The sequence below is a fragment of the Amphiprion ocellaris genome, chromosome 16, assembly GCF_022539595.1.
Source record: "Amphiprion ocellaris isolate individual 3 ecotype Okinawa chromosome 16, ASM2253959v1, whole genome shotgun sequence".
Taxonomy (NCBI): Eukaryota; Metazoa; Chordata; class Actinopteri; family Pomacentridae; genus Amphiprion; species Amphiprion ocellaris.
In genome coordinates this window covers 24,565,789-24,578,978 of record NC_072781.1, presented here as the reverse complement: position 1 = coordinate 24,578,978, position 13,190 = coordinate 24,565,789, and the positions used below count along the sequence as shown (strand labels likewise).

Here is a 13,190-nt window from a genome sequence, read left to right as displayed (position 1 = left end):
AATAGCTCTGGTCTCCAGTATATTGGCGAATTTGGTTATTTGTACTTAATTTATTAGCATGATTTCTTTTTTAATATGTTGTGTACAGACTTACTAACTTCTCTGTCTACTTTTCTTACTCCATGTAGGTTTCTCAGAGACTATGGGTTGAGGAGGAATTGGAAGTTTGTCGGCTTAGACCTGGTGTCATTCCATCAGTGTTAAACTTCCCGGCTCATCTTGGAAGAGTACGTGCCAGAAAGACCACGACCAAGCAGCCTTGAGATCTTAGGCAGCGTCTCCCTGAGGTGGGTGTCAACAGTGTTCACGGTCAGGTCTGTGGTAATCCCGTCAAAAATCAAAACAGAAAAAAATCTAGATTATAAATCAACATGTAACCAAAGCACTCTGTGTATAACGCCATAGTATAGGATGTAGTTCAGAAAATGTCAAAGTATAGTATGCTTTACTCAAGAATAACATAGTATGGCCTGTAGTTCATAGTACAGCATGTTGGCAAAAAAACCCCATAGATTATTATGTGGTTCAAAAAGCGCAAAATGATAGGATGTTGCCTAAAATTGTCATGTATGATATGTGGTTCAAAAAATGTCATAGTGCAGTATATTGTCAAAATAGTATGTTATTCAAGAAAACATCAGAGTATAATATGTCGTCCAAAAAAATGCCATAGAATAATATTTCATTGCACAAGTAAAAGTATAGTAAGTTTTAAAACTGTTCAAATTCTTATAATATGTTGCAAAAAAACAACAAAAAAACTAAAACAAAAAAAAAGGTCAGTAATATGTCAATTTAAAAAGCCTGTAGTATAGAGTGTTACCCAGCAAACATCATAGTATAGCATGTCTCTCTAAAAACGTCAGAGTATAGCCTTTAGTCCACAGCTGTCAGTAGGTGATGAGCAACACAAAAACAGTCCAAACGCTGGTTTCCAGAGGGTTAGACGAGTATTTATTTGAAAGAGGAAGTTTACAACAACACAACATGTGAGGGGGTTAAAAACAAATGGGTGTTAGTAAAATAAAAATAAATAAACAGAACTAAAAGTGAACTTCATGTTGACATTGATGGGCATTCCAACCAGGAACAAAGTAAAAGATAATCAATACGAAAAAAAACTCTTCCTGTTCACCTCTTCAAGCCCAAAAACACACTGCAGTAGCACCCTAAACTAAAACTACCAATGGGTTCCCTGTTTTCCTTTCTGAACAAGTCAAAGGTCTCTCTATCTCCCCACACATCCACCAACCACTGGAACACATCTCCAAAGTTCTGCCGGGCCAGCTCAGCTTCCCCTCAGAAGAAGTTCCACCAGATGAAGGAGCCTTTTGAGAGGCAGCTGGCATCGTGATTGGACTGTACTTTGGTCTGTTCCAATCCAGCTTCAGCTCCAGAGACGGCAGGCGGGACGAGTCAACGGAGGCCGGGTGGACGAAGGCTGCAGCTGAGTACAATCCAGAAAACAACAGAGGAGGAGTGCAGCGACACAGGGCCAGAACAAACAGAGTATGTCTCTTAGAAAACATCATAGTACAGCCTTTGGTATGAAAAAACGCCATCATATACATCGTAGATTGTACAAATAACAAGTCAAAGGAAAGAGACATACATTGTAGAATTGTAGTAATTGTGGGCTGACTGATTTACTGATTATCAGTATTTTATTTTTTACTGATTTACGGTAATAAATACATTTAAAAATGGTGCTACTTTGGCTCTGAACCTTTATCTACCTGTGGTCCCTCTGTCTTCTGGAGTGATTTGATTGGTTATACGTCACGAATAAAACTCCTTTAACATCTGTAAACAAAACAAAAACGTATCAACAAAGTTTTCTGTTAGAGTTTGTGTTCTTCTAAGTTTAACTCCAAGATTTTAAATACATTCATTTACTGCAAATGAATATCTACTCCAAATGTCTCACTAATAATCATTATCAGCCTTAAAAACCCACAAAACACCCCTCTATACTCGACCACACTTAGTACAGTCCGGTTCCCCCTTCTATAAATCTGCTTGAAATCATCCACTTCCTGTTTGTCAAAGTGGCCTTCTACCTGGACAGGTTTTGTTGGAGCTCATGCAACAAACATTTTGGGTAACTGCACTTTAATATGGATGGATGACACTGAATTAGAGTCTGTTTTAATGAGACTGAGTTAAGATGTGTAGCTCTGTCATTAAATAGTAAATTATTTCTCAGAATTCACAGAGAAAAGTCTGAAATGTTTGCTAGGTTAGCATCCCACATGTTCTTTGGCTCAGCTAAAGCTAACTCTCTCCAGCTTCTGGATCTCTTGAGTTACTTGTTGTTAAAATATCTTGCTATAGGTGCTGAAGCTCAGAAAGTCTGAGATGTTTGTTCAAAATAAGCTCATTCTCAAGTCTTATCTGAACTGTCCTCTTTTATTTGAACTTTCCCTAAACTTAGGAGTTAATGACAGAGCAGCACATCCAGACTCAGTCTCATTTATGTAGAGATTAAACTTCAGTGTCATTCATTGATGTTAAAGTGCAGTTTTTCTTAAATGTTTGTTGCACATGCTCCCGACCAAACCAGTCCAGGTGGAAGACGATGTGAAGAGAAAGCTCAGGAGGATGAATATCACACATTTACGTTGGAAATAAATGTCCTTTAATTAGACATTGTCATGCAAAAGTTGGATTTCCCTTTAATGATGTTCAAATCTTTGTTGAGTGTTTTGTTGATGTTTGTTTCTAAATGTTTTTTGACACTCGGCCCCAAAGATTAAACCCGTCTATGGCTCAAAATCTGCAACAATTCACACATTATCAACTATCTTTCTGACTAAACTAAGATTAAAAAGTGAAAAACTATCTGATTCCTGCATCATGAATGTAAATCTTTTTGGTTTTTATGACAGTAAACTGAATATATTTGGGCTTGACATTTTATAAACCAAAACAAGAAATGAGTTACCGGAGAAAACGACAGATTAATGGACAAAGAAAATGTGTTTTCTAACATATATAGCTGAATTACTCCAACATTACAAGATACATACAATTTGAATTCAATTTTATTTATATAACGCCAATTACAGGTCAAATTGTCTCAAGATGCTTTATTTTTATATTTTTTGTCATATTTAAAATATGACAAAGTAAGAAATTTAAACCTCTTGACTAATACAATTTATTATTTAGTTTTTAAGAGACTAATTGACAATTAAAACTTTCTCCACTAAAGCTAATAAACATTAGGTTAAATAGAAGGAACAGTTTTAAATACTGCAGTCCCACGACGACAAGAATGAAGTTTGTCAACAAAAACTAAATCTGCTGGTAGATTCCATTAAAGTCCTAATAAATGATAATAAAGTGTGATACTAAAGGTTTGTGGTGCTAAAAATCTCAAAGTAAAGATATGAAGTTGAACATCTGGATGGAGGTTGATAAAAGTTGACCTCCCTTCATTTCTCTGGAGCGACTCCATGGATTTTATGGATGGTGGTTAAAGACCTGCTCTTCTAGTGGTCTTCCTTCTAGTCACTGTAAAAAGTCAGTCCATCCTGGCCGACTTGAACACCTCTTCATGACAAGTTGTTCTGCCTCCGACCTGGTGGAAACTCCAGAAACTCGGGAAAACCTGTCGAGACTCGAGGAACTCATCGAGACTCGAAGAACTCGTGGGGTGGGGGAAGGTGTGGTGGGCGGTGGGGGGAGGTGGGGGAGTAGAGGGGGGAGGCCGCCACCCACCTCCCCGCCTACTCTCCACCCTGACTCCACCCAGACTCCGCCTTGGCTCCACCCATGTGGTCACTTCAGGAACTACGATGCCAAAGGGACGACGAAATTACTTCTTTTCATCTGATCTGTAGCTCAGTGAGTTAAGGATTTGCCTATGGAGCTGCAGGTCGCTGGTTCAAGACCAGACACTTCTTAAATTTTTATCAAAATCCTGACAAAGACAAAGAAAGAAAAGAGCCAGTGGCGGGTCTTGAACCTGCGACCTTCCAGTTGGTAGTCTGTGTTCTTATCCCCTGAGCTACTCGCTCAGATACTAATTCTTCGGTTTTTTGCGTATTTATCATCTACTTTATGTCGTTTTCAAGTTTTTTTTTAACTCGAGTCGCGACTCGACCGTTTTTCTCAGGAGGCTGGACTTCAGCCTTTGTGCTGGAGGGTGGAACCCTCAGTTCCAAGACTTTCCAAAGCCTCCACACCTCCCGAGTCCTCAGGACCTGAGCTTTCACACAGTCTGAGGGCTGATATTTTCTAAGTCCCACAGTAGTTCTCTGTTAGATTGAACTTTCAGACAGTCCAAGGACTGATATCTTCTAAGTTCCTGAGTACTTCTCTGTTCGTTTGAACCTTCAGACAGTCTGAGGACTGAAATCTTAAAAAGTTTCTCAGTACTTCTCTGTTAGTTTGAACCTTTAGACAGTCTGAGGACTGAAATTTTAAAAGTTTCTCAGTACTTCTTTGTTAGTTTGAACTTTCTGGTTAACAGAAGCCTTAAAACTTGTGACCATGAGTCTTGATTTCACATTTAGACCATCCATCTGAGTTCTTCTCAGACCTTCACCTGTGGGTTTTTTAGAAATCCTGAACAAACTTTGATTCTCTTCACTGAACAGTAAAGTTTGCGGAGATCAGAAGGTAACATTAGTTTGATCAATGCCTTCAACTACTAGTAGACTTTATCTGGAAAGCAGTTTTCTGAAATGATTTCTTAGTAAATCTGTCCACAATCAAACCAAGAACATAGAAAGAGGAAATGTTTGAAGAAACAACTTGATGTTTTCATTTCAGACTAGAAAACACTTTAAGACTTTTATCTGTTTATGCTCTTTTGATCATTTTATTGTTTCTTCAGTTTAATTTGATCTTCTAAAGTTTAACTGGTGCCCTTTCCAAGGTTTTACCTTTAGTTTGATTTTTCTTAAATGTTTAGTTTTGCTCTATTCTCACCTTTTATTCTGCTCTAATGTCTGATCTGATTTCAAAATGTTTTGTCTTTTTAATGTTTAATTGTTTTTTCAAATGTTTTATCGGCTTGTTTCAAAAATTTCCTTTTCTTTCCCAATGTTTAATTTTTGATTAAATCTTTGTTAAGGTTTTTCTTTTTAAATGTTTTACCACCTTTTAATGTTTAATTTTCTTTTTTAATGCTTCATTGTATTTTCTGTTTAATTCCTATTTAACGTTTTACTGTCTCTAAGATTTTCTAATTAAACATTTAATTTTTTAATTAAATGTTTTGACTTTTAAAGGTTTAATAATCTAATTAAATGTTTTATATTTTTCTAAATGTGTAATATTCTTGTTTAATTGTATTTTTTAAATGTTTAATTATCTAAAATATTTAATCTTTAATGTTTAATATTTTTGTTTAATTTCATAATTACATGCTTTGTATCATCTGTTTTTTTATTTATGTATTTTGGCTAATATAATTTAATTGTGTTTAATGTTTAATTTTCTTTTTAAAAGTTTTATTATATTAAATGTTTTTTCCTTTGATTTAATTGCTTTTTTACTGTAGTTTATTTCTTTAATCTTTTTTTTATGTCAAGATTTTAACCCCAACCTTAAAAATGAAACAAACCTTTAAATCACAATGAAAATACTTCTGTTGTCACAATCATGAGTTAGTCAATTATTCAGTTTATCAATTCATCTTTATTTGTTTAGCACCTTTTACACAGATGACAAAACTAAACAAGCAAAGAGAAAAAACTGTGCTAAAACAATGATTAAAACTCAAAAACAAACAAAAATAAAGATTTAACATTGTAATAAAATATGTTGTGTCCAGGGGATGGAGGGAGTTTATTGAAGTCTTCTTGGGCTCACATGGTAAATCATTTAAAATATAAACTTGATATTCAGTCTAAGGAAACTGCAGAGCAACAGAAGAACCAACAATATTTCCTGTTTTCTCCTTTAATGAGTCGACTCTTCTTGTGCTTTCAGACCAAAGAACTACAGACTCTTCACAACCTGCTCAAACTCTTGGTACAGGACCTCACCACACGGGTCAAGAAGGTTTCCGTCTCATTTCTACTCTGAAGCTCACCTTCTCCTGCTCAATATGCTGACAAATGTTTCTGCTGCTCTAAAGTCTGCTCTCCAGAACTTCCTAAAAACTCTCAAAGTCTGTTCTGCTGCAGGTTGCTTTGTAGAACTGTTCCAGAAAACCTCACTAAACCACATGGAGGGGCCTCAAGATAGTCGTCCAAATGAAACCATACAAAAACCAAACTAGCACAACCCAAACACTAAAGTCTCCTGCAGCCTACCAGAGAACCTCTGAGAACAGAGAATCAGGACAGGAACTCTTACCTTCTGGACAGCCAGCATTGGTTCACAAACAAGAATACAGAATTTGTCTGACCAAAAACCTCTGAAGACTCACTACAGCCAAGATAAAGACACAACTCAGCTGCAGCAAATCCACTAATCACTGCACACATTAGCACCAGGTGCTAACTGTGGCTAAAGAACCACATTTACCAAGACAACTATCCGGTACAAAGCCCTAAAACACACCAAGAAACACATTAAAGACGATTTTACTGCTGGAAGCTGCAAGCCAACACCTAAAGAACAAACTACAGCAATGGAGCCAAACCCAGTTCACTGGTGAAGAGAAGCAGAGGAAATGTTTGTCTGCAGCTAAATAAAGCAGGAAGACACTGAGCTGCTCAGGTGTTCCTGATAACACCTAGCAGCCACCTGGACAGCCAATAGGAACACAGCTTACTGGAAGTCCAGAGGGCTGGGTTAGTGAAGGAAATTTAGTTTAAAGTTGAGGCAGAAAGTTAACAAAGAAAGTTGAAAACCACCTTCTGATACCTGAAATCTCTGAGTTTTCACACAAAGAACACCTGAACATGTCAAACTGGTTTCATAGTAGAACCATCATTGTAAAAACGTCATAGTATGGTGTGTTGCTCAAAAAACATTAGGACCCGGCTGTCAGGGGACAAACATGTAAGAAACATGAGAACAGAGAGAACCCAACCAGTAGGTCACAGTTTATCATCCCCCAGTCATCTCCTGAAGTCCATATGGTGAGAGACATCAGTATCTGGTTGTTAATTTACCAGAGGATGCTTATAATCATGCTGATGTGGTCTGTACTCTACAGTATTTTAGTGACTCAATAAATGCCTAAGTTGTTTTTTTTTTAAATGCTTTTTAGTTTTTAATAAACATTTAAGAGCCTATATATAATCAATAAATGGCCTTTGCCTGTCTTAAGAAAAACTCACTCAGAACTCTGATATGTTAACAGTACTAAATAAATCAATAAATACATGCATACACACATAAATAAGTTAATACCTTAACTGTGTTAAGATAAGATTTAGATTTTTAAAAAAGCTGTTTATGTTTTTGCAGAATCCAGTATTGCTCACTGGTTGGTCATTACATTTTATTAGTTTGATTTCACTGTTTAAAATGATGCCACCTCTTTTCAGACAGAACCTGTGATCATAAAACAATACAAAATTTTTAGTTCTGTGTTAATAAAGCACTTAAAGCTTTAAGTATGAGTAAATGCTTTTTTCAAAATTAAATATATCACTCCTTAGGTGGTAGTGGCCCCAAGTTCAGTAAAGTTGGAAAGATATTCACAGATTCACACTTCCAGCATCAATAACTCATTAGATATAGGTTGTCAAAACATAAACGGTGCCTCTTTCCCATTGTTGCAAGGCAGACAATGTGCTACAAGCCCAGTTTTATCAAAAGTAGCTGTCTTTCAAGCTACAGGAATAACATTGGTGTCTATGGAGTGAACAGGGTCCGTCTGCAATTTGCAAAACCGCTGCAACAGTAAAGAGAGACAAATATTCAATAACTTCACTCTTATACATTGTAGTGTCACTAAAATCACTGCAGCCTTCAACTGGCTCCTGTTGACAAAGTGTTTTAACAGAAATGTAAATGCTGTAATTTGATTCTTTTAATGAACCATGTAACTTGAATGGATGTGATGCTGGTGTGACCACAGTGCACATGTCTGATGTTGCTCACAGTGGTCCAAGGAACGCTCAGGGAGTTTGTGTGTTTGCTCAGACTCATGAAAAATTAGAGGAAACATTGGTCAGGACATTTTCACAGCTTACCAAAACCAAGAACCCAGTATGGCGCCCACTTCATGCAGCCACTGGCCAAGAGTGGCAGTGAGAAGCAGGATTTAAACAATCTTTCAAACTCTTTTTTTTTGGTCTCAGTTATCTTGTATCATTCTGAACATACAACCGTCACTTTTCATGTAAACAGCTGAGTGCAACATGTATTTAAACAGTATCGCGGCCCCCCTGCCCCAACCTCTTCCCCCACAAAAAGATTAAAGACAAACTATTTTATTCATGTTATTTGCCTACATTATATGCAGCTGTTTCATTTCAGCTGATTATGAGAGTCTCTACTGCTGTTTCGCTGCTCTTCTTCACTTCTGTCTGCTCTGTGTTTCATCACGTGTCTCCTTTGCTGTGTGGCATGGTGAAACAGAAACACTTGGAGCAGAGCAGAGTGGAGCAAAGCTGAGACAGATGAAATGAAGACGATGGGATTCAACATGACCAAAGCTCTCTTTTGCAATTGAATTGAGTGTGGAAAATGGTTGTTTCTGGATTACCTGTTGCTGACTCTCGTGTACACATCCTTTCTGTTTGTAAATGGCATCTAAAGGGGAGGCATGGTCGAAATGCTTGTTTGTTTTGGTCTGAGGTGTTGGTGCATAACCCCTGACAGAATCTCTAAATCCACAGTTATTGTTAAGTGACATAAAGCACAAATCTTTAGTGGTGACCAGAAACCCCAGTGAGTGATGTGGTTTCAGCAGCAAGCAAGTAAACACAGCTAAAGCACCACAACACCTGGAGCACGCAAGAAAACTCCGATACAAAGAAATACTGTCTGAATTCATCATTCCCTACAGTGACTGCAGTAAACACCAAGCACGGAACCCATTAGAGTCTGACTGTTAATTAAAACTCCAAGATTTGAGAAATGGCAGGTGACTCACTGTAGGAATCACTCACTAATTTCAGGTACACAATTATCACTGCAGATGGAAAGAAAGAGCTAAAATTGCGCAGCAGGAATGTTAAAATAGATGTTTCGTGAAATAAGTATTGGATGTGTTTTGTAACAGCATGCTAAAAGTTTTTTTCTGGTTTGAGTAGTCCTTTTAGTCAAGCGGCCAATAGTTTCTGTAAGTACAGCCAACCCAGAACAGGATTACAAACACAGTCAAGGGAAACCAGAGGTCAAGTCAAGACCTGTCTTACATCAGGAGTGACCCGATAGCAGGGTGCTTAGGGCACAAACCCCATGAGGGCAAATACTGTGAAGCAGTAGACCAACTCCTAATTGGTTATACCTACACTTCACTCAACCTGCTCTCTCTTCCCATATTTCCTGTCTGTTTACTGCTCCTGTCTGATATAGACAATAAAATTCCGAAGTAAGGAGCAGACTCCACACACACCACCACATGTCTCACTCAGATTAGATTTAGCGTCTTAAAAAGTGGCAGGAAGGAGGTGTATGCCAGGGGCCAGGCGGGCTCTGAGAGCTGAGCTCAGATCTTGGCAACAACAAGGTTTAATGAGGTCCATGCTGAGGTGGAGTTGACTGATGCACTGGATAAAATAACCACTGTCTAGGGTCCCTTTATTTCTATCTCTGCTCATAGTGACATCTGGTCATCATAACTACTGGCAGGCCTTCTATTGAAGCAAACAAAGAGACGTATGGACTGCAGGAAGAGGACAGAAATAGACGTTGAGAAGGTGACCCCTCCTCCAGCAGTCTGTCACACCATGGATCAGCATTGATCAGCGCCGCCTGACTGGATGCCGTGATCCTGTGGCTGTGTGGTTGTAGGTGTTCTTTACCATGTGCCGGCTGGTCCACCTGAACTAACATTCAGTACCAGAATGAAGTGTCATCACCGGATGAACTCTGACACACTTTTACATTTACTATTAAGACTCCATACGCCAGATCATGCGGAACTGGACCTGAACAGAGAAAAAAGGAGCACAAATGAAAGTACATGCTATTTAACAAGCTATCTTAATACCAAAAGGATGAATATAAACAGACAGATTGATTTCATAGATCAATTCAATAGAGCCATGTAAATCACATGTTATACACTCTCATTTTATACATTTGTATTGTCTGTCCCTGTTTGCATGTTTAATTAGGACTTCACAATGTAATGGAGCTTTACATATATTTGCATACAGTGATTTTAATGTCTTTCTTTTTATTAATGCTCAACTCATTCACATGTACTTTAAATTATTTTTACATTTTTATACAACATGTGCATATATATGTATGTAACATGTTCTTTTAAATTTCTCCATGTACGGTTTTCAGATGACAAATTGCATTTGTGCTAATACAATGTTTATAAATGCATTTTATCTATGTTAAATAAATGTTCTCTAAATAACTGAAACACTGATAGGGGAGAAATCATTTTCAGTCTTTTAGTAAATGTTTAAAATGTGTAAGAATGTGTAACATTAGAAAGAAATGTCTTTCTTCTGTGATGTTTAGCATATCAAATTCACTCTGACAGCATGAAATTATTGTTCTTTTACTTGTGTTTTGTTTTTGTTTTTTTTTTTTAAACTTCTTTCCCTTGAAGATGTGAGACTTTTCACTGACTTTGGTAAAACTGGAATATAAATCATCAGTCATGCTGTTTTTGTGTGAAATGTAACCTCTAGCTGTTTCTTTTTCTGTGTCCTTGGCCTGTATCCCTGTTTTTTTTTTATCTGCTAACAGACAGAAATGCCTCCTGACTCTCATCTCTCCTCTGATCCCTTCGCTCACTTTTCCTCCAGTTTTGTTTTCTGCTGCTTAACCTGTAGATCTGCTTAAGCAGCCAGACAAGTGAGCAGAACAGGAGGCTGAACGCAGTCTGGCTTAATGAAATAATACTACGTTTACTACGTAACCGTCTTGACGGTCCGTGTGTGGAAGGTGTGTGAGTCACACAGACGAAAGAGCGAGAGAAGTCAATTCAGTGGGAATAACAGGAACCGATCAATGCGATTATAAAGGGCATTCTCTGCTGCTGAATTGATTTTGATCTCTTTGACTTCCCTGCCAAACAGAAATAATGGCTGATTTTCCCAGAAAGACCTTGGCAGCCTTGAGCCCTCTTGTTATTCTCTGGATTTTATTGAAAAATAAAACTGAAAGAATGAAAGTAAAATGAGTAGTAGGCTGTCTACTTCAGTGTAACCTTGGCTATGGGTACAAAACATTTGATGCACTGCAGTGTAGTGATGCAAGTTGGTGTAATACAGTATTGATAGATTGTATAATTAGAAAATTTAAATCTTATTTCTGGAAACAGGTACATCCCCTTATGTCATATTCTCCTATAACAATGCAAAAAAATGTGAAATGGGAAAATGCCAGTAACATAAAACTAATAAATAAAACCAGAGTTTCCTTCTTAAAAAGTCAGCAAGTATGCAGCTGAACTGAAGTGAGAAATGAGTCCCCTCCCCAGTACATCCCTCCCGCCCCTTCCCAGATACTCAGCTTTTGTCCTGCATCTAATGTTTTCATTAGGAAACTGGGCGCAACCAAGTCAAGGAGGGAAGGATTAGAGAGCAAGAGAGCAAACGCAGGGCAAAGAGGGAAAGAGGGAGTTTCTGGAGGAGAAGAATTTTTTGTTTTTCAGTGTGATTTTGAATTAAAGGAGAACTTGGGGTTCTCACATTTTCTCTTTTTTCTTTCCTTCACACTCTCTCCACTCTTTGACACCAGCTGCTTGCCAGCTTTTATCATGATCTGCCCTTCCAGCTCCTCCATTGGATTCCTCCTCCTCCTGATTGGCTACGCTGCAGCAGGTAAGAGCTGGGTGTGGTCTGGAGTCACAGGTCAGGGTCAGAGGAAGATCCAGAAGACACTTAGCCGTGAAGCAGCTTAGTGTGCTGAGTTACTAGAACAGACGAGTTACGAATCAGTGCAGTGAAGATACATACTGATGGGGACCGTGTCTGTTACACGGGCAACAGTATGACTTTGTTGCACAGAACAATACATTTTAGACTATTCACAGATGCGTGTAAGTGTGTATAGACCATGGCTGGATGAACACACATGAAGCTGAACTGACATCATACATTTGTGTGTGTGTTCAGGGTTTTGCCAGAACATCTGGTTCTAATTTGACTGCAGCTCCAGCTACGCTTAATCTAATATACTGTCAGCATAGTTTCAAACAAGCACTTCATCTATCTTGTTGGTCTGCCACTCCTTACCAGTATGTTAGCTCTGTTGACCAGTGTTACTAAAATCCAGTGGAAATTCACAAAAATGTGAGTCAGTCCTCTAGAGCCAAATCTGTGAGTGACGGCCTCAAGTGTGAACTACACTGACTTCATACTGCAAGAATGGCCAACTGCAAGAAACAGAAGGAATGAACACGTTCATTTAGACACACAAAAGGACAAAGCTGTTGATTTCATTTTATTTTACACAGCAAGGACAAAAATGTTAATGTGGGATATGGTTCTAATATAAACTGCCTTGTATGTGATTTTTTTTTAGTGAGGAGGAGAGGCTGAAAGAGCTCCATTCACTGAAAAAAATCTGTGTTCTGGTTTGGCTTCAAGCCCAGCAACACGCTGACGGATCAGCTTGTCCACCCAAAGAACAAAACTCTCAGGCATAGGCAGAGAATTGTAGAACACAGAGTTTAGTGCAATGAGGAATGCACTGACCGCTACACTGAGAAAACTAAACAACCGCTTCACAAGCACATGGAGATCCAGATCCTCAAGCCAGGACTAAACAGTGCACCCACATCAAGACAAGGTACATTCATCTGAGGGCAACAACGCACACATTTCATCCAGAGGAGACAGATGGTTTGATGGACTGATGAAAGAAACCATTCATGTCAAACTGGACCTGTCTGTACTATAGACATTAGAGGTGGTGGTCTACTGCACCACTCATCAGTCACTTACAATGCAGTTGCAGGGTAAATGTTTGCTCAGATGGGGTTAATATTACTTTATGCAGAATTATTAAATAGTGTAAATGACATTTGACCAGCGAAGCATTTAGAATTGACAAATAAAATAAATCAACACATGAAGCATCTCTTGCTGCAGACAAGAAGAGCCTCAGAAATGATCAGGGAAATTGTTAAACTTAAAAGT

The 13,190-nt window shown here is 38.2% G+C and overlaps 1 protein-coding gene across 1 annotated transcript in view; it reads right to left on the bottom strand.

The window, feature by feature from the left end:
* Nucleotides 1–9,974: 9,974 nt before the first annotated feature.
* The window catches only part of LOC111574000 (serine/threonine-protein kinase 32C), an 83,048-nt gene continuing 79,832 nt past the window's right edge, over nucleotides 9,975–13,190 (bottom strand). The window contains exon 6 of the mRNA XM_055018783.1: nucleotides 9,975–10,010. Within this exon, the coding sequence (XP_054874758.1) occupies nucleotides 9,975–10,010 (36 nt within the window). The remainder of the gene's footprint in view (nucleotides 10,011–13,190) is intronic.